The sequence below is a fragment of the Rhineura floridana genome, chromosome 17 (assembly GCF_030035675.1).
Source record: "Rhineura floridana isolate rRhiFlo1 chromosome 17, rRhiFlo1.hap2, whole genome shotgun sequence".
Taxonomy (NCBI): domain Eukaryota; kingdom Metazoa; phylum Chordata; class Lepidosauria; order Squamata; family Rhineuridae; genus Rhineura; species Rhineura floridana.
This window is the reverse complement of record NC_084496.1, coordinates 15,865,072-15,886,947: the sequence shown is the minus strand read 5'-3', so window position 1 is coordinate 15,886,947 and position 21,876 is coordinate 15,865,072. Positions and strand designations below refer to the sequence as shown.

The 21,876-nt window shown below is 42.3% G+C and overlaps 1 protein-coding gene across 3 annotated transcripts in view; it reads right to left on the bottom strand.

Annotated features, from left to right (window-relative positions):
• Positions 1 to 21,876, bottom strand: part of RSPH10B (radial spoke head 10 homolog B) — a 35,873-nt gene that overhangs the window by 4,044 nt on the left and 9,953 nt on the right. Inside the window, exons 6-19 of one of the 3 annotated variants that reach the window (XM_061599396.1) lie at positions 19,598 to 19,683; positions 18,502 to 18,622; positions 17,511 to 17,687; positions 17,089 to 17,230; positions 14,293 to 14,411; positions 12,637 to 12,826; positions 10,349 to 10,457; positions 7,834 to 7,913; positions 7,569 to 7,717; positions 6,751 to 6,858; positions 4,597 to 4,773; positions 3,228 to 3,365; positions 1,360 to 1,450; positions 459 to 584 (exon numbers count right to left, since the gene is read on the bottom strand). In XM_061599396.1, the coding sequence (XP_061455380.1) occupies positions 459 to 584; positions 1,360 to 1,450; positions 3,228 to 3,365; positions 4,597 to 4,773; positions 6,751 to 6,858; positions 7,569 to 7,717; positions 7,834 to 7,913; positions 10,349 to 10,457; positions 12,637 to 12,826; positions 14,293 to 14,411; positions 17,089 to 17,230; positions 17,511 to 17,687; positions 18,502 to 18,622; positions 19,598 to 19,683 (1,813 nt within the window). The remainder of the gene's footprint in view (positions 1 to 458; positions 585 to 1,359; positions 1,451 to 3,227; positions 3,366 to 4,596; positions 4,774 to 6,750; positions 6,859 to 7,568; positions 7,718 to 7,833; positions 7,914 to 10,348; positions 10,458 to 12,636; positions 12,827 to 14,292; positions 14,412 to 17,088; positions 17,231 to 17,510; positions 17,688 to 18,501; positions 18,623 to 19,597; positions 19,684 to 21,876) is intronic. The other 2 variants (XM_061599397.1, XM_061599398.1) reach the window with 2 other exon arrangements.

Below are 21,876 nucleotides of genomic sequence, written 5' to 3'. Positions count from 1 at the left end.
ACCTCCCTAGGCAGTCGGTTCCATTGCCAAACTGCCCTTAGTGTCAAGAAGTACCTTCTAATGTCCAATCTGAATCTACGCTCCTGCAACTTAAAACCATTAGACCTAGTCCTACCCTCTGGGGCAGCAGAGAACAAATCTGTACCCTCCTCTATGTGACAGCCTTCAGGTACTTAAAGAGTGCAATCATGTCACCCCTCAGCCTTCTCTTCACCAGACTGAACATGCCAAGTTCCTTCAACCTTTCCTCATAAGACTTGTTCTCCATACCAACAGTTACGATGCACATTAACTGTTCAGCTTACATTCCCCTTAACATATATATTACATACATAATATATATATACACAAATACAAAAGTTAATTATTTATTAAACTCCCAAAATGCAGAATTGATTATCAATGCAAGACCATCTGTACCTGTACTTTTACTGTCTAAAAAGATCTAATTTGCTCACCTGCTAATTCCACCATGGGAACACTAAGAATCGTCTCTTGCTCCGCTTCCAAGATTGAGAGTGGCTGAGCTGATGTTTCCTCTTTGTCTTCCACAATGGCAGAGAAGGTAACATTCAGTGCTGTGACTAAATAGGGGGAAAGACACCTCTTTTCTAAGCATTTGGACACTTCTTACCCAAATTTTGTATGGTGGTTCTCGAGATCAAGGAACAGGTTTTTGTCTGTTTGTATACAATTAGACACCATTTGACTGAAACTTTCAAAACTGCACTGATTTTTTGACTTCTTAGAATTCCTGAGAAACAGTGGGTCTGAGGCTGCTTGGAAATGATAAACAGATGACCAACTTAAAAAAAAAGATAACCAAATGATCAACTTTTTAAAAAAAGAAGCTAAGTTGAATGGAGAGAGTGATGAGGTGTGCTCTCCACACAGTTGCACTTCAACCGTGACCCAATCAGAAGGTCAGGAGTGGAGCTCTTCCCTTCAGAACTCTCCTAACGCAACAGCACTATTGTTGCTGCTGCTGTCCAGTGCAGTGGAAACATGGCTTCATTTGTGCTAATTTACATGGGTAGCTTGTGGATGTAGGGTTTCCTCCATCTTTTGAGCATGTTGTCCTTAGAATCTGTATGTGGGATAGTGCTATATGTTAGCAAGCAAACACGGGGGTTCCCAACTTTCTGTGTGCAAGGAGTCTGGGGGTTGGCCTCAATTTTGCAGTTCCCCTGCCAGCATTTTGGAGTGGTACAATCCCAGGAAGGTTGTACCATGGGCATTTCCTGAATATGCAGTTCAGTGCTAATGCATTCATTTCACCAATGCTTTTTTCTAAAATCCAGGAAAGATCTTGAACATCAACAGGCATGGATTGCAAGAGCCAGAACTTTTAGCACTCACCCTGAGGAGAGGCAGATTTTTCTTTACTGGGGGATTTTGAACTCTGTCGGGATCCTTTGCCCTCTTTTCCACCATCCTTGGCTTTTCCCTTCTGTGGAAATGCAAAACAAGGTAAACTGCACAAATCAAGAGTGAATAAAGCTTTGTTTTTGTTTTTTAAATTTGGCATTCCAACGAAGAAAAGACACAGAGCAAAAATAAGTATATGCCCAGAGAAGGAAGTAATGAGGAGAGGAATGTTTCCAAGGCCCTGCTGTGAGTTTGGCCGAAACCCATTTTGAACATGATAGTGCTCAAAAGACAATAATGTACAAGTTCTTAAGAGACTGATACACACACACACACACCATGTGGATTGGGGGTTAAAAGGTATGGAAATGTTTTTTGTTTAGTAATAAGAGCCTACATGTCTCAGATACCCAGGCCAATCATTTTATAGTCCAGGGGTTTCCAACGTGGCACCCATGGGCACTTGTGTGCCTGTCTACCAATATTCCTATGGTACCCAGAAAAGGTCCCAGTAAATATCCCCTCAAAATTCAAGAGACTGTTTACTCTTCCTGCTCAGGTCCTGTTTGCAGTGGCTCAACTTCTCCTGCATTGAAAAACAACCCCTTAAACACGAGCACTTCATTGGATGCCAGGATACTCCCCTTCTCATTTGTTCTGCTTCAGAGAGGTGCAAAGAGTTTCTTTCCGTAAGTGAGCACAGAGGTGGCTGATGTGTTTTTTCATTAATTGGGGGGGAAGCTTATGGGGGGAGATTCCCACATGTGCCTACTGGCCCCAAAAGGTTGGTGAACCCTGCTTTAGTCACTTGATCACATTAGACAACTTAAAGGTAAGCAAGTAGCAGTAGCAACATAATAAATAGGTAGCAGTGGTAGCAAATAATGGGCAGTTCAATTGCCACAATGCCAAAGATCCTCTGAAATGAGGTCCTTACCATCTGTCAGAAGACTAAACGAGAGGAATGCAGGTGGTCCTTCTGGGGGAGGAGTTTGAGAGCCTGGGGGCAGCCACTGAAAAAGTGCTCTGTCTTGAACCAGCCCTTCACTAGGGATTATCTCTCCTGATACCCCATGCTTGGTTCAGAAAATCCCCACCCAGCGGGACGCTTGCCTCAACCTAGGTCAGATATACTCTCTGCACCACAAGTTTCAGTCCTTCCACCTTTTGTCCCACCCAAAAGGTGACTATTGCTGTGCCCTGTTAGCACAATAGGGTGTAGGTACAAAAACTGAATAGGACCTTGATATGGTAGCACACGTGACCAGGCAGACACACAGCAATTTAAATGAACAAAATAACTTTATTAAAATGCAAGATGTTAAATAGCATATTGATGTACAGTCCCTATCTTCCCTACCTGTCCTACCCCCCTAAGTAATATGTAATCCACCCTTTCCCACCCAGCTCACTCCCACAACCTCCCCCCTTCCACTCCAAATCCCAACAACAACAAGCTCCACTGTCAAAACCAACAGTCTTGTATTCAAACCTCCCTTTAAACTCTCTCTCACACACACCCTCCCACCTGGCAGTCTTACATCACTCATCCTCCCAGGCACTCCATTAACTCCTTCAAACCCGTAACACTTTTAATAACAGTTCCCAATAAGTGGGTTCATTACACCCTCTCATTGGAATAGACACAGGAACATAGGAAGGTGCCTTATACTGAGTCAGACCATTTGTCCATTAGCTCAGTACTGTCTACACTGACTGGCAGTGGCTCTCCAGGATTTCCATCAGAAGTTTCCCCCAGCCCTCCCTGGAGATACTGGGGATCGAACCTGGGACCTTTTGCATGCACCACTTTGCCAGAGAACTGTAATGCCACCATGATGCTTCCTCACTCTACTGACCTCAGACTTCTTTGCCTTGCTAGCTTCTACAAAATGCACAATCTTGCTTGCGGAAGACTTGACGCTAACGTGGGAATGGTGGACTTCTGCGGTTTCGGTGCTTGCTTCACCGCTGCTTGTGCTTCTGGTTTGAAAGGACTGATAATTAAAAAAAACCAAGATATGTGTGGTTGTAAAGGAGAACCATAGTTACCTTTAGGTGCTGTATGGGGAAAATGAAAGATACTTCACCAATACCCTCCACCCCAAGCCTCCTCTGGGCTTCTTTCCAGGCGCACAAGCACATAGGTCCAGACCAAAGACGTCAGTATCTGAATATGGCTCATTTTATCCAACATAAACTTGCCTTACAGCAGATCAAACTATTTGGTCACATCCATACCATACATTTAAAGAACATTGGCTTCCCCCAAAGAATCCTGGGAACTGTACTCTCTTAAGGGTGCTGGAAATTGTTGCTCAGCGAGGGGTAAATTACAGTTCCCAGAATTCTTTGGGGGAAGCCATGTGCTTTAAATGCATAGTGTGGATGCAGTCTTTGTCTATCAAGCCTAGTATTGACTACAGCTCTTCAGGTTCTCAGAAGTATTTCCCATCACCTGATTCTTTTTAACTGGAGATGCCAGGAACTGAACCTGCATCTTTCTGCATGCAAAGCCTGAGCCCTACCACTGAGCTATGGTCCCGTATTTAAAAATGACCTTATGTTTGTGCCTATTCTTTACCCCCACAGTGGGCTCATCTCATGAGTCTTTGTGTTCTCTCTCAGAGAAAATTTCCACTGGCCTCATTTGACCAGTTCCCCCAATGCCATTTGATGCCTGTTGGTGCCATAGTTCCTCAGCACTGCCAGCACCTTAACCCCATAAACCTATCATCATAGGAACAGAAGAAGCCACCTGACACTGAATCAGATCATTGGTCCACCTGGCTCAGTATTGTCTACAATGACTGGCCGTGGTTCTCCAGATTTTCAGACGGGGAACCATACCCAGCCCTGCCTGGAGATGATGAGGATTGAACTTAGGACCTTCTCCATGCAAAGCAGATGCTCTACCCACTGAGCTACCAGCACTTTCTAACCAGAGGGTCCAGAGAAATCAAAGCAAGGATGTGTCCACTCAATACAAGCTTAAACTCCTTTTCATTTCCAGAATGAGATGAGATGTAGAGTTCACATAAGGGACCATCTACCCTGTCAAAGCCTGTCCCCTCTGTAACAATCCTGCTTGATGTGTCTGGTTTCTGTTTTGAAACGTGCCCAAGCTCAAATTGGGGAGTGAGCAAACTTCCTAAAGACGGGGGCATTTAACTCATTCCCCATCTGAAGTGACAAGAGTCAAGTCAGCATTTACCTCAGAGAACTGACCTGGCCAGAGGACAACTCCTGAGGCAGAGGAGACACTCCAGCCCTGTCTGCGTAGTCCTCCGTTCTGTAGGAGCTTGCTGAATGGCTGGCTTCTTCCACTTGCTGTTTCAGCATCTCATCAGTGACGTACAACAGGGCACAATCCAGTACAGCTTCAAAAAATTCAAGGAAAACGAGCTGGAGCAAAACAAATAAAATAAGAACACAAGTTATTGCTGATCTTAAAAACTAAGGGCCCTTCTAGACATCTTTTTTGTGTGCACTGATGATGAATTATGCGCATGATGCTATTAGGATGGTCACACACAATCCCGCTTTCAATACTGTTTGCGCCTGCAAAAGTTTTGGGGTGGCCACAACTGCTTCATTTTCAATCAGCGCATATCTCATAACTTCTTGCTGAAATCACCTAATGTTCAGGCTTATTTTTGTCCCACTTTTGTGCTAGAGAACCTCCAGACAGCAATAATGTGGTAACATTGGAGAAACATTGCAGAACCAACTAAAGAATAAATCCACTCCTATTATTGTGCCAAGAACATGTTGCAGAATACACCCACATTAAAACATCAGTCTGGAGGGGCTCTTATTAGGGGAATGTGTCTCAGGGCTGAGCTGTGGTGAGTCATTGTCAGAGAGAAGCGAGACTAGAGACTGTGTCAGGGTTCCATAACGAGTCAGCACTGAGGAATGCACCAAAATGCACCTGAACTAGGAAGAACATTGTTGCTCAGGGTCCCAGTATGAACAGAAAACTCTTCATAGCCCCTGTCTAGGAGGGTCCAATGAGCTGCCTGGGTGGGAATCTGGAGGCTGAGAATACTTCACTGAAGGTCACAGTGATGGCTCCTTCAAGAGTCCCAAGTTCCAGAGTTATTTTCCGGGCCCAATTCAAGGTGTTGGTATTAACCTTTAAATCCCTATACGGTTTTGGTCCAGTTTATCTAAAGGAGCGCCTTCAACGCCACCAATTATGTTGCTCAACACGATCAGCCACACAGGGCCTTCTCTCAATCCCGCCGACAAAAACAGCTAGACTGGCGGGAACTAGAGAAAGAGCATTCTCAGTGGCGGCCCCCACCTTTTGGAACTCCCTCCCACAAGATCTCCGGCACGCCTCTTCCCTAAATGTATTCCGTAAAGCCTTAAAGACCTGGCTCTTTCAACAGGCCTTTGGGATTTCCGGGGAGGGTTAATTGCTATGATTGGAATGCCTCATACCCTGTATTAGTATTGTTCTCGCTGCTGCATTGTTTATATTGTATTATTGTATTTTTGTATTGTGTTTTAATTGCCTACTTGTACGTCACCTAGAGTGGCCATTGGCCAGATAGGCGACACATAAATTAAATTTATTATTATTATTATTATTATTATTGCTTGTTTTCAGTTTTACCAATTAACTGGGGACAGGGTTAATTTGTGTTAGAATAGTGCTGATCCCCCACCTTTTTAACACTGTTTGCAGGATGTGAAATTGGAGAGAGGGCATTCTTAGGGGCAATGACACAGAACAGACTGATCTGGATCCTGGTTGCTGACAGTACATTGTTTTCTCAGAAGGCTCCAGAGCAAAGGCAAGAAGTATGGCTGTCACTCTCACTGCTTTATGACAACACCATGTAATGGCACGGTAATTTAGCCAATTTAGAGCTAGGACCATGCTTCCAGAGCTTTGTGATGGTAGGGTGAATGGTCCCCACCAGCAACTATATTGTTGCTGGCTGAAGCATGAAATGGATGGTGGAAAAGAGCAAAAGGGCAGCTTAGTTTCACACACCCCAAGTCCCGCTCATGAGCCCAGGTGTTCTGCATTTGACTAATCATATCGATTAACTAATGAAAATGTTCATTTTTAATCAACGTTCCTTCTGGGTGAAGGACAGTCCAAGCTCCAACAGTCTACTGAACTGAGCTAGTTCTTTTCTTTGCAGTTCAAATTCTGTTTTTTCCCCCTCCCCTCCACATTTTTTGTTTTTACTAAAGCCAAGCTCATCCTGGATAAGCTGTGAGTTGGATCAGAGGCAGGGTACACAGATAAAGGATACTTTTTACCCACAACTCTCTGGCTTTTTTCAGCTGAAAATTGTTCTCTCCCAGCTGCTTTTACACCTGCAGGGGAAAATATCTTTATTTTTCTGCACTTTTATATACCTCATGTTCCAAGTTAGTGTCGTCTCCGTCACGGACACAAGGACTGTCTTTTGCTAGTATATTCACAATTTTGCTAGCAGTTAATTGTTTGCTTATGAGTCTTAAATCCTGGAGATTTAAATAACAAGAAGCATTATCCACATTTCTCATTCCCCATTTGGCATGCGCAGGATGTAGACTCCTTATGGGTCAGACAAGGAACATTAAAGCTGAGTGGCATTTATTTAGGGCTTTAAACATGCAGTCTATGCAATGCTCCTGACCACTCATAACATTGTCTCCATCCATACCAGAGGCTTATCCCATGCTTGCACAGCTTCCCTTCATTTCAAGGTAGCTTGCATAGGAGAATACCCCCATGGATTGTGCTTTACAGATGGAAGAAGTTTGATTCAGTTCGCATTTAAAGAAGCATCCACCTGTTCACACTTTCCAAAACAATATGCGAACTGAAACACAGCCATTCCTTGAAATTCCCACTTTTCCAACCAAGTGATGTGTACAAAAATGCATATAGTTAAGCTTATAAATGCATATATTTAGTGAAAATAACATACAAAAATGCATTATATTAAGGAAACTATAAACATGAGAGAAAAATATGCTTTGGAAAAACGTGTATATGCAAAATTGCATACAAAAATGTGTACAGTAGGAAAAATGTGTACTAAAATGCTGATGAATTTTCATGAGGATTTTTTTTTTTAAATCACAGACTGATGCAGAAAGATTGAAAAAACAAGAAAGCAAGAGAAACTGAAATTCACAGATACATCAATTCCTAACAGGACCTACAAACAAAACCATGAAATGATTACTTTTAGCATCCAGATGAAGTGCCTCATCTTCATGGTTGGTTCATATGGAGCTACAGAGTTTGGTCTACAAAAAGCCCTGAATATCTCCCAACACTTGTCAATGTAACTGATTGCGTACACTGTTTGTTGGCGGTCACTGAACAGAATGCCTGCAGAGACAAGCAGCAAAAAGACAGTCTGACTGAGAAAAACTGAACATCTCTGGGTAAATTACTGAGAAATCTAGGGGAAACACTGGAAAGTAAACAAAAAATGCACAATCTACCTTTTATTTGGCAGGCATTGGGACAAATATTCTTGGCCATCAGTTTGGAAAAGCACTTGAACAGGCGGGGACTGGTATCACTGGAATTAAAACAGGAATTCATGATTGCAGCTGCTGCTGTGATACGTGGGGAAAACAGTTCTACAAGTTCAGAACTTGCATTCAATGCCTTTTAGGGCAATAAGTTTTTCAGGTCTGCAGCATTTCATGGATTAATTGGTTAGGTAAATTGATTTTAAAAAACCCTACAAAGGTGCCCCAATCAATCAGGCAGTACTTTTTTTAAAAAAAAAGTGTGTTGGCTTAGATTCTAACTAAGATTCTGCTGGCAGGAGCATTCCATGACTGGAGTTCAGCTAAGGGAACCCTCTAGCCAGCACTAGCAGGGTGGTGGTAACATTTATCACTGTCCTCCTCTTTCCCCCTTTAAAATCTGTTCTGGAGGATTAGAGGGCTGTCTGGACCACCCTGAGAGGTGGTTCAGGGACTGCAAGGAAGACTGGCAAAAAAATGCCACCCCATCCACCCATAATCTCCAGCAGGAGCCTCTGCTGGATCCCAGGAGTCCTTCCATCACAGAGAGCTAGTTAGGATCCAAGCCATTATTTTTGAATTATAAGTACTTACAAAAAAATCCATGGGAGAAGTGCCACTTTAGAAGAGGCATTCCCTGTCTCCTCTCACACAAAATGGAATCTCTGTTTTAAGATGGCACCTGCTACAGCACACATGTGCATCATAGATGAACAAAGAAATCATGCTTTTTGTGGCAGAATTATTGTTTTCACTTGCAATTACATTTACCAGTGAGGAAAGAGGGGCTCCAGATGCTGCAGGGTTGCTCACCACATTTTGAAGTGAAGTAATACACATTACAACCAAAGGAGCCCCCACCCCACCCAGTAAGACCATTAAATACCTAATTGTACTGATTCAAATTTATAAGATTAATTGAGCAGGACCAGTATTTCTTTCATCAAGTGAACACTCTAATTCATTTAGATCAAAGGAAGGAAATCTGATCTGGACAGCAAGCCAGATCTTTATCTCAATGATTTTATCTCATTGGCCAAATTTGGCATCACATGATGATCACAGAGAGTTCAAAGTGTTACCCAGAGCTTGGAAAGAGCTGATCAGCAGGCTTGAAGTCAACTGATAGATGATGATTTCAAGCCTGCTTTCTACAGGTTCTGGCTGTGTGATAGAGTTCCCAGTGGGCAACTCAGTTGTACAGCCAATCCAGCCACGCTTCTACCTGCCTCACACATGACATCAGGTGTGGGGCGGGGGTGTTGTGGTTTAAGGAACACAGTCTTGCTGGCCAAATTGGGGCTAGTGCTAGACCAGAGGTTCCCCACCTTGATTTAGAACATTATCCATATTTATCTAACAGCTAAGAAAATGTCCATCAATATTCTGCATGCAGGAAGGGCTTGGTGCATGGAACTGGGGCCTAAAGCCACCAAGACAGTTTGTCATTGAACATAACAGCAGCCCTGGGGAAGGGCTGTAGTTCAGTGGTAAAGCATCTGCTTTGTGTGCAAAAGGTCCTACATCCAATCCACAGCATCTCCAGACACAGCTGGGAGAGAACCCTGCCTGAAATCCTGGAGAACCGCTGCCAGTCATTGTAGACAATACTAAGCTAGATGACTTGGTATAAACCAGATTCCTATGCTCCTATGAGACTCATGGACCATCTGTTCTAGAATCCTGTTTCCCAGAGTGGCCAACCAGATGCCTCCAGGAAGCTCGCCAGCATGACATGAGGACAATAACCTCCTCTATTTGTTGTTCCCCAGCAGCTGATGTGCAGTAGCATACTGTCTCTGAAACTAGAAGCATGCATGTAGCCATCATGGCTACTAGCCACTGGCAGATCTCTCCACCTACATGAATTTGTGTAATCCCCTTTAAAAGCCATCTAAGCCAGCGGCCATCACCACACCGTGTAGCAATGAATTAAGTATGCATTTTGTAAAGAACTTCCTTTCTTCTGTCCTTCTTTGGAAGGAAGATGCACAATACAAATCAAATAAATAAATCTACCTGCCAATCACCCTGACTGTGGGCTCCTCCAGGTGACCTATTTATTGAGCATTCATTCTGATGGCTTGCACAAAGCTCATGTGAAGGTTAGATTGTATCCAGTCTTTACTGAACATTCATTCTGATTTTTGCTGGAAAGTCATAGAACAATGAGCATTCATCCCAATTTGCTTGTGGAGTGTTCATACATCCTCCCATTAATCATTTGATCATTTCACACACTTCAGTGCAGTTCCTCGTCACTTTTGTAACCAAGAAAAGTCAGTCTCTTTTTTAAAAAGTGAATTTGTTGCTCTAGGGCAACAGAGCACTTTAATTCACAAATCTAAATTTCCTGGTATGTGCTGAAATTCTGCATGCAAAATACTGACAATCTGGAGCACCTTGTGGTGAGTTGTGAAGCTGGCAACTTTTTAGCAAAACATTATGCCATACCAGCTCATGAACTGGACAATCCACTTACTTAAACTCCTTATGATAAATGTGGAATGACAAGTAAATAAGGTATGTCAAAAACATTCGGAGTAGCAAAGTCTCATATGGAGAATGAATCTCTTCAAGTAATGTTTTATCTGAAAAACAACAACAAAACCCCAAAAAACACACCACACACAGAGGAGACAAAGTGAACAATCAAGAAGTAGAGACAATGTTAAAACTAGCTTAAGCCATGTACAGAAAATAGTTACATTACTACCATCCAATCTATCTACTGACCACTTAGTGTGGCAGGTCATACAATTAACTAACGTAAAGTTAGCAGAACTGTGCCAGAAGTCATAATGTTAGGCTCGCCCCACTTCTCCAAGCTGTGATGGCTGGTGCCCACTGGGGCTGATAGGGTAGAAAGTTAGGAGACCAACAGTAGGTGGAGACAGAGCCAATGACTGGCAAGAGTCACCCCCTGAGTCGTTGGAAGTAAGAAGGCAGGCAGCTGGGGACTGAGTGAGGGCAGACTGAGATTGGTGAGGCAATACCCCATTTGCCTTAATGGGCTAGCCTCCACTCTTCCAACTGGTGGAAATTTCCAAGGGCAGAGCATTTACTGCGCTTATGACATTTTGTAATGTTTGAGTTGATTTACAAATATAAATTACAAACATTTAGAAATATAAATTAGAATTAAACCAAGGGTGGGGAACCTGTGGCCCTCCAGATGCTGCTGGACTACAACTCCCCCATCCTTGACCATTGGGGCTGATGGGAGGGAATGTCTAACATATCTGGAGAGCCCTAGGTCTCCCCCCAACTTAAAGACTCTTAACACTCAGTCAAATCAACTGCCCCACATCAGATCTCCTGAGACATAGCTCCTCAAGAAGGCTCTCTTGCTCTGAGCCCCCAAAAATCAGCTTACTAAAAACTCACTAAAAACTGCAGTCTGCTTCCTTTGCTTTCTTTCCTAGACACACCCACAGCCAGGTTACATCTTTCTTAGATGAGTGAGATGAGTGAGAGGAGGGGTAATAATAATGTTAATTAGAGTTTTCCCTGTTTGGGGCGGGCTTGTTAGATGCTGTTTGTTGTGTGTGTTTTGTCTATTTTTAGAGTGTTGCTGCCTGTAATTTTGGCATGGGTATATCTGAGCATCACCAGTTTTTCTTCTGTGAAATGGGTATTTTGTGGTGCCCACACACAACACAGTTCTTTAGTTTTCCAAATGTGTTGTCAGTTCCAAAAGGACCCTGGAATTAGGTCCCATGGAGATATGTCATCTGATTTTCCCACTCCTTTGTCTTGTCCAAAATTCTGGCCGGGTATTGCCTTAAGGAATCCCACAGAGACAGTCCTATTCATAGGAATCTAACCTATTAACTAATAGAGATGACTTAGTTTGATTCTAAGCAATCTAGATTTAGTGGATGAAGTGGAAGTTATGGGAACTCTGGGGGAAAGTGACCATGTTACACTTGAGTTTTTGATTTTAAAGGAAGCAAAAGCTGAGAGTAGTCATGTGTACCCTGGACTTCAGGAAAGTCATTTTTAATAAACTCAGAACAATGATAAGTAAGGTTCCATAACAAACGACCCTAATGAAAAAAGGAGTCGAAGATGGTGGGAGTTTCTAAAAAAGGAAATTCTAAAGGCACAATTGCAAGCAATTCCAACAAGGGGAAAAGGTGGAAGACAGCAGAAGAAGCCAATGTGGCATCGCTAACCACAAAATAGTTCAACCCCTGCCCTCTGCAGCTGAAAAGATCAGGTGGGAAACATTTGCCTGAGATCCCTGGTGAGCAGCTGCTAGTCAGTAGACAACACTAGACTAGATGCACTAATAGCACACCATGGTATAAAGCAGCTTCCTATACTGCTGTCGTATGCCTATTTATTTGGAAGTCAGGCCATCTATGGGACTCACTCTTCCAAGGCTGCATGCACAAGACTGCAGCCATATTATGGAACTGACAAGAATTTGTTTTAAACCAGGATGCCTAGTTGGTTCAGAATGCAAAGCCAAGATGCTTTAAAAATGAAACTAAATTTGGTAGAAGTATTTCTACCGGCCATGTGGGATAGGGAGAAGTGCACAAATCCACAGCTTTGCTCAGGCTTGGAGAGGCTCTTCCATTTAGTGATAAACCATAATTTAGCATTATGTGTGAACTGGGCCAGGAACTGCAACTTCAACCCAAGACTCTGCCTTCATTAGGTTACTAATAAGGTTATTTATCCTTGTTTTATTGACTGCTACTTTGCCTCTACTATAACAGTGTAAAAGACATTTAAACAGCCTGTATTAAGAATGCAAACCATTCAAGATCCTATCCATATCGGCAAGTGTAAGGTTGCAGTGATGAAACTTGCAGTCCTTTAAGAATCGCCAGAATTGAAGCTTCGTCATCAGGAAGGTATTGTCGAGAGAATGGTCATATCCTAAGCTGCTGTAGAAGGTGTAGATTCGCCTCAGTTCTGAGATATGTCTCAATACGGCATACTCTGTCTAGAGAGAAAATATGTATTTATTATTTGATTTATATCCCGCCCTTCCTCCCAGCAGGAGTTCATGTGTTTGAGGCTTATATTTCCATCACTGCATGAAGGCCCCAGTGTTGTTGTCTCAGGGAGAAAAAGTTACAGATCACCCCACTTGGACCTTGGCAACTTTCTATACCCTCCTGGACTGAGGACATGGCTTTCCTGTGTGGATGTGCTAGAATCAGGGCTGTGGAGTCATTACGCCAAACCTTCGACTCCAACTCCGACTCCTCTATTTTCTACTGTCCGACTTAGACTCCACCCAAAATTGCTTCCAACTCCACAGCCCTGAAAAGCGCTGTAAATGTCTTTTTAAATTGGAAACTTTAATAGGAGCATTTTTATCGCTGCCTGAATATGCGCTGATCTTGGCATCACAGCATTTGTCTTCATCTGGGTCCTGTGTCATACACTGACACACAAAATGTTTCCCATCTTGAGTTATGGTGAAATGCTCAACTACAGCTGACTTCATGGGAAGCTTCTTTGACATTTTGAATTTATATTTTTAAAAATTTGTCAATCAAAATTTATTTTGAAGCCGGAGTCGAAGTCAGTACATTTCTACCGACTCCAACTCCACCCAAAATTGCTTCCAACTCTGACTCCGACTCCACAGCCCTGGCTAGAATTCTGCCCAATTTGGATTTGGTACTAAATTTTCTGTTAATTTGCTTATCCTCTATCATTGCAGATCGAATTTTTATGTAGTGATTTTCCATAGCTATTTTCAAAAACTGATTTTTTAAAAAAAATATGCCTCTAAAATATTGATACTAATATATTTTATTGATTTTCTTTAATTAGTTAATATTCCTTTATCAATGTTTCCTTTCAAAATATTAATGTTAATATCAATATTTTTTGTGAGGGGAAAAATAGATTGATAAAAGCAGTGGATAGTGGACAAAGAATGAATTCAAATCGATATCAGCCTGTCAATGGAATGCTTTCAAACTGGCACCAGCCAACAGATCCCATCCCTACTCCGTCATCCACAAACTTCAGGAATGACTCCCTTGTAGCTTGTCATCCTCTACATCCACACAGGAGTATGGGTTGGCTGAATCAGCTACAGTCCCTTTTAAGGATTGCAGAGAGTTATCCCAGGGGAGTGGAGTCACTGGAAGGTAAAGGTCTGCCAGCCTTCAATCTCCATATTTGCAGCAACTTCTTCAGTATCTGCAAATAGTTCCAAGTCCTCTGGTGCCCTCCAGATGGTTTTGACCCCATTTCCCATAATTCTTGACCACTGGCTGTGATGGCTAGAGCAGGCCTGATGAAAGTTGGCAGCCAACAACATTTGGAGAGCACCAGGTTGGAGAAGGCAACTTTGTCTCTTTTTTCCCCTCTATCTCTGGCAACTTTGTTGTATTCCTCCTCATTAACGGCATGCAAGAGAATCAAATTCAGGAATGTGTAGCCATTTACCTGTTTGATTTCTTCTTCCCTGTCTTTTTCTGGAAATATAGCCAACAAGGTTGATATATCTATTTCAATATTTGATCCCAATGCAGAACTGTCAGGGCCATCAACAACTTTGATACTCTCTACACAATGGTGGGGAAAGAAATCAAACTAAGTAATTAAGAAAAAAATTATCCACCCTAACATAAGTACTCCTGAAGGCTGGGCTGGAAGGATGAATGAACCAGGCTGTAATCCTAACCCCACTTACCTGTGAGCAAGCCCCACTGAATTCAATAGGACTTAACTCTTAGTAGACATGGCTAGGACTGAGCTGTAAGTCTCTTTCCAGTCCAAGTTGCCACACAAAATTCCATTCTGTTTCTGCATTAGTCTACATTTTTAGAAAACCAACATGAAAATGTGCATTTAAATTCTCACACAAATATGCATTTCTAAACATATTTTCTTTCAATACACATTTTTAAATGTATTTCCTCTCCAAATACGCACTCTCAAACCCATTTGTGGACAATATGAAATCTAGGAGATAACTAAGTACTGATCTGAAGGGACAGATCAGGTCTATTCATATTGGGATTTGTTAAAATTACATTTCTTGAGCATTCCTAACCAGATGCACTTATGCTTACCAGACCATTTTCCACCTATTGTAGCCATCACTAGATTTAATCAAGCATGCACATGACCTACCCTTTAATATGCTAAGCTTGTGTGATAGCATGAGGAGACCTATTTATGGTAGCTACTCAATATCTACTCTCTTCCTCTGGAGCTTCCCCAAAACTTGAGCATCTTTTGGAAGTATTATTATTATTATTATTATTATCTTTATTTATACCCCGCCCTTTTTCCAAACTGGAACTCAAGGCGGCTTCCAGATAAAAACAAGTACACATCATTAAGAACCTATAAAAATATAAAACATATAAACATATAAAATCAGCATTAAAACAGGATTAAAGTACTACATGCTCTTTAATTTTGGTTGAGTTTCAGCAGCCAGCGTTATGAAAAGAGGGGGTGGTTGCATAGCATTTGGATCTATATTTAAGGAAAGTTTCTTAATCTCCGCTTTTAATTTAAAATTTGGACTGCCATTCAACTACTCAGAATAGTAGACCCATTAAAATTAATGAATGTAGGTTGGAAATGGAAGTGGACTGCCTTCAAGTCGATTCCGACTTATGGGCGACCCTATGAATAGGGTTTTCACGGTAAGCAGTATTCAGAGGGGGTTTACCATTGCCTTCCTCTGAGGCTGAGAGGCAGTGACTGGCCCAAGGTCACCCAATGAGCTTCAGGGCTGTGTGGGGATTCGAACCCTGGTGTCCCAGGTCATAGTCCAACACCTTAACCACTACACCACACTGGCTCTCGAATCTAAGTTAGTCATGCCCATTAATTTCAGTAGGTCAACTCTGCATAGGACCGGCATTGGATGCAGCCCTTAGTCAATGAATCATATGAGGTTTAACTAACAGTCATCAGGGGATTGATTAAATCTGCATATATTTACATAAGAAAAATAATAGTTTTGAAGGAAAAAACATTTTGTTGTCTTTATCTGGTTCTTATGTTTGACACAGCAGATGCCTTCATAGAAGAGACATTTCCTTCTCATTGTTAAGAGCCATAGCTCAGTGTTAGAGCACCTGCTTTGCATTCAGAACATCCCAGGTTCAGTCCTCAGCATCTCCAAGTAGGTCTGTGAAAGACTCTGTTTGGAACTCTGGAAAGCCACTGCCGCTGTCAGTGTAGACAATACTGAGCTAAAGGGACTAATGGTTTGACTCAGTATAAAGCATTTTTGTACTGGTGAGGGGAGAAAGAAACCATGAGCCTGTGTTTGCTTATAATGCTAAACCAAACATGCCGTAGCTTCTGGTAGCATGGCACCAGCAGGACTGAGGGAAAAGTGGCTGCAATTCTCTAAATGCGCCCCAGCATGCTGGCTCATTCACACTAAACCATAGTTTGGCTTAGCTATTATCTGAACCAGGCCAATGTGGATGAAAAACCCACTGTTCATTGGTTTTTAATCACATTTTTTATCCCACCTTTCCTCCAAGGAACTCGGGGCAGTGTACATTGTTCCACGTCTTCCATTTAATCCTTACAAGAACCTTGTGAGATAGGCCAGCCTGAGAAACAGTCACTCATTGAGTTGTTTGTGGCTGAGTGGAGACTGGAACTCGGGTCTCCTGATATTCCAACCATTATACCAGATTGGCTCTCCTTCGTTAAGAATGATACATCTGTCTTGCCCATGCTCACCTATAATTACCATTCATAGCTGCTTGTGCATAATTAGGGATCTCTCAATTTCAGTTTCCCATTTTTCCAATCTTATGTTCACTTCTCCACATTCTACATCAGTTTGCAATTAAAAGAAAGTCCTTGCAAAAATTCATAATACACTCATTTTTGTATGGCTTTTTGCATAATATACAAATTTTTGCAAAGCAATTTTCTCCTATAATGCATTTTTGCATGCTAATTTCACTAACATATGCATTTATTACACACACTTTAACCTAGTATATGATTTTTTATACACAATACTTGGCTGGAGAACTGCATTGCAAAATTCAGAGAAGTACCAATTTCAAAGGACAGCTGTGTTTCAGTTTGCTTCTTGCTTCAGAAAGGACAAATTAAGTAAGTTCGCCTTTAAATGTGAATTAAATTGAATTTCTCACCCATCCCTATTCATAACAAACATTTTCTAAATCTCTGCTAAGTATCTGATTAGCATATGCCAACCCTTTTGCTCTAGCCACGCTTCAAGCTGCTCACCAGTGCCAAAGGGACTCTTTGTCCGAATGCTGCTCAGATCTTGTGTATTCATGATGTCAATTTGAAAGGTTGGATATTCTGCTATATGATCATATATAAATTCACCTTCGTACACACGACCATTCTTGAATACAAGCTTACCCTAACGAAAAAAGGAAAATTCTGTCCACAATTACAGAGACAAAAAAAGATTAACTACCTACACAGCACTGGTCTGCATCATTGTATGAGGGATTCTCTTTGTTAGTGACACCACAGTGTAACAAAATGCTGAGAACTGGCTATAGACAGATCGACACAAAGACTTCATTACATTTTAAGCAACTGCTTCTTCAGTAACATTTGCTTTATAGCTACAATGAGCAGGCCGAGGTTTCATGCTATGCTGCTGAGCTTCCCATAAACCACTTACCAAAGCTTACCATGCCATGCTTTTTATTGAAAACCCACTGCCCGTCATACATCGCTCCGCTGGCAAAGAAGAACTTTCCATGACCATGGCGATCGCTACTGACAAAGTCTCCCACATACTCATTCCTCAGGGGATACTGTGACCTGGGTATTCTCTTTAGATACCAAGTGTGGGTACCATACCCATGCTGAAAAAGGTGAAACCATTATCAGAGGAACCTCTCAGTGAGGGCACTAGAGTTAGGTGAACAGCATCAAAATGCATTGTGTCACAGGTTATCTATTTAATTGTAACTTTGCTTTAATGAGGCCTTTGGCTAAGTAATGACAGCCTTGCTTCCCAACTTCCCAAGAGGCCACTGTTTAACCAGAGTGTATTTTAGGATACGAGTAAGGAACTTGTGGCCCTTCAACATGGCCAACAGTCCAGGGATTACGGAAGTTTAAGCTCCCGATCGTATATTTGCAACCCTGCCATTACTCGCCCCACACACCCCACCTGATGTCATTTAGGATGTCAGGTGTAGGGCAGATAGGCGTGGCTTCCCCCTAAAATGGCTTGGCAGGCCAAGTTTGGCTCACAGGTTGGAAGTTACCCATCTCTGGTTTAAATAATTAAAGAATCCAAAGGATCTAGGCACGGGAGCAAGCAATTTTAATCAGGGCCACAGTGTGTAGGCTTAGCCCTCCTCTTTGCAGCCACAATACTGGCAAAACTTGGTCCTCGTGCTGCAGTTAGTAAAAGGGGGAAAAGCTCCCATTGGTGCCAATGGGAACTTTTCTTCTGTCGCTAAGTACAGTGTGGGTGGATTGTGGCTGGGGAGGAAAGAAATTCATCTGTCCCCTTGCACTGCCGCCCTGATGGACACTGTTCTACCTTGTCTGGGATAGCATTTTTTAAATCCTCTGATTTGGGTGAAAACCACACAATCAAGGTAGTGTATAATTAAGCTCTAACTAGGCCACCTGAACATTCAAGCACTTGATCTGGTACAACCCTACCTGTACACCATTAACCCACTGTCCAGTATATTCCTGATTAGTTGTCAGCCACCTCATCCGCCCTTCTCCATGACGCATGTCTCTCTCCCACTGGCCTTCATAGATATTTCCAGACTTATAACTGTTAGGGAAACAAACAAACAAGGAAATTCAAGCTATGCAGTATTTGTGGACATACTAACAATGCCAATGAATATTGTTTTAAAATAGACCAACATTTGATAACGGAATTCAGTGCTACAAGATATGATGTGGCCACTAGCAGACAGCTTTAAAAGGGGATAACGCATGGTGAAGGAGAAAGATATTACTCATAAAAGTGAAATGGAACCTCCATGATCATAGGTAGCATATCTTAGAATGTCATAGGATTTCCACCCAATGGAAATAGCAACTTTGGAGGAGTGAATTTCATCCAGACTGCAGCAAGGGAAGAAAAGCTTCAACATCCTCCTCCCCACTTGCTGCTATCCTTATACTTACTGCCCACCCCCCAAAAAAGTAGCCGCGACTTGCATTTCTACAAACATGCATGTTAAATGCAAAGCTAAAACTCTTCACTCTTTCTGCCCCACTCGCACTAGCAGGACAATGTCACCTTCCCAAACTCTGGTGGGTGTTATGTTCCAATGACTGGAGAGAGATCCCCAGCTATCAAGAACATTGTTTTTTCATTAAAGTCATTACAATAATTGTGATGTAGTTACTAATGAGCTCAGCTTGGAACAAGGCAGCCATGAACTCTGCTCAGCCACGAAGCCCAGTCTTAGGCCATGTTACCTTAATAGTTTGTTTAGGACCAACCATGCCTCTGCATAAAGCAAAAGCAGCTGCGAGGTGCTGCATGGCTGCTTTTCATTTAGAAAAAGTGTAGCCCATCTTAATTACATGTTTAAAATAGCATGTTTAAGAAAATGGGAAATGTGGCCCACAGTCGCATAGCTTAGCATACCTCACAGGGCTGTTATGAGGATAAAATTGGAAAACCCTACACAGACTACCCTGATCTCTTTGTGCACATGCAATAAATAAAATTTCAGTTACCTACAGATATGTGTACAAAGATGTGCTGAATCAGAAAGGTTCTAAAACTTACCATCTTATCCCCCATCCACTTTTTATATTGTTTACAAAGTCACCTTCATACCAGGAAGAACCTTCCTTATTGTAATAAATGGTGCCCTAAAGGAAATTGTACAAAAGTATTAATCCAAAAGTACCTCAGCACCTGTAGTATGCTTTTTAGAAAATGCTGATTTATTGTATATTATTTAAATTTATATCTTGCCCTTCCTCCTAGTAGGAGCACAGGATGGCAAACAAAAACACTAAAACACTCTAAAACACCATAAAAACAGACATCTTATAGAAAACATCTTACAGAATAGTAAAGTTGGAAGGGGCCTATAAGGCTAACCCCCTGCTCAATGCAGGAATCCAAACTAAAGCATTCCCGACAGATGGCTGTCCAGCTGCCTCTTGAATGCCTCCAGTGTCGGAGAGACCACTATCTCTCTAGGTAATTGGCTCCATTGTCGTATGGCTCTAACAGTTAGGAAGTTTTTTCTGATGTCCAGTCGAAATCTGGCTTCCTGCAACTTGAGCCCATTATTCCGTGTCCTGCACTCTGGGACGATCGAGAAGAGATTCCGGCCCTCCTCTGTGTGACAACCTTTCATGTACTTGAAGAGTGCTATCAGTCTTCTCTTCTCCAGGCTAAACACACCCAGTTCTTTCAGTCTCTCCTCACAGGGCTTTGTTTCCAGTCCCCTGATCATCCTTGTTGCCCGCCTCTGAACCCGTTCCAGTTTGTCTGCATCCTTCTTGAAGTGTGGAGAACAGAACTGGACGTAGTACTCAAGATGAGGCCTAACCAGTGCTGAATAGAGGGGAACTAATACTTCACGCGATTTGGAAACTATACTTCTGTTAATGCAGCCTAATATAGCATTTGCCTTTTTTGCAGCCACATCACACTGTTGGCTCATATTCAGCTTGTGATCAAGTACAATTCCAAGATCCTTCTCGCATGTCATACTGCTGAGCCAAGTATCCCCCATCTTATAAATGTGTCTTTGGTTTCTTTTTCCTAAGTGTAGAACTTTGCATTTACCCCTGTTGAATTTCATTCTGTTGTTTTCAACCTAATGCTCCAGCCTATCAAGGTCCCTTTGAATTTTGTTTCTGTCTTCCACGGTATTAGCTGTGCCCCCCAATTTTGCATCATCTGCAAATTTGATAAGCTTGCTTGTACCAAGTCGTTAATAAAAATGTTGAAGAGCACTGGGCTCAGAACCGAGCCCTATGGTACCCCACTTGTTACTTCAACCAGAGCTTGGAAAAGTTACTTTTTTGAACTGCAACTCCCACCAGCCCAATCCAGTGGCCATGCTGGCTGGGGCTGATGGGAGTTGTAGTTTTAAAAAGTAACTTTTCCAAACTCTGACTTCAACCCAGTTTGAGAAGGAACCATTGATAAGCACTCTCTGAGTATGATTCTGGAGCCAACTGTGGATCCACCTGATAGTTGTTCCATCCAGCCCACATTTAGCTAGCTTCCTAATCAGTATATCATGGGGCACCTTGTCAAAAGCTTTGCTGAAGTCCAGATATGTTATGTCCACAGCATTCCCACAGTCTACAAGGGAGGTTACCCGATCAAAAAATGAGATAAGATTAGTTTGGCAGGATTTGTTCTTCATAAATCCATGTTGGCTCCTAATAATCACTGCATTGTTTTCAAGGTGTTTACAGACTGACTGCTTTATAATCTGCTCCAGAGTTTTTCCAGGGATTGATGTTAGGCTGACTGGACTGTAGTTCGCCGGTTCTTCCTTTTTGCCCTTTTTGAAGATAGGGACAACATTAGCTCTCCTCCAGTCATCTGGTACTTCACCAGTACTCCATGATTTCGCAAAGATAATAGACAGAGGTTCTGAGAGTTCTTCAGCCAGTTCCTTCGATACTCTAGGATGCAGTTTATTGGGCCCTGCTGATTTGAACTCGTTCGAAGTGATTAGGTATTCCTTGACTGTTTGTCTATCGATCTCAAAGTCCAATCCTGACCCTTCTACTTCATGTTTTCTGGGAGGGTCATAGGCCCTTTTTTGGGAGAAGACTGAGCCAAAGTAGGAATTGAGCACTTCTGCCTTTTCTTTGTCATCTGTTATCATTTTGCCATCCTCATTGAGTAGCTGTGCCACCATTTCTTTTCTCTGTCTTTTACTCTGGGTGTACCTGAAGAAAGCTTTTTTTGTTGCTTTTAGCATGTCTCGCTAACCTCAGCTCATTCTCAGCTTTAGCCTTCCTGGCCCCATCCCTGCAATTCCGTGATACCTGCCTGTACTCTTCCTTTGTGGCCTGGCCTTCTTTCCA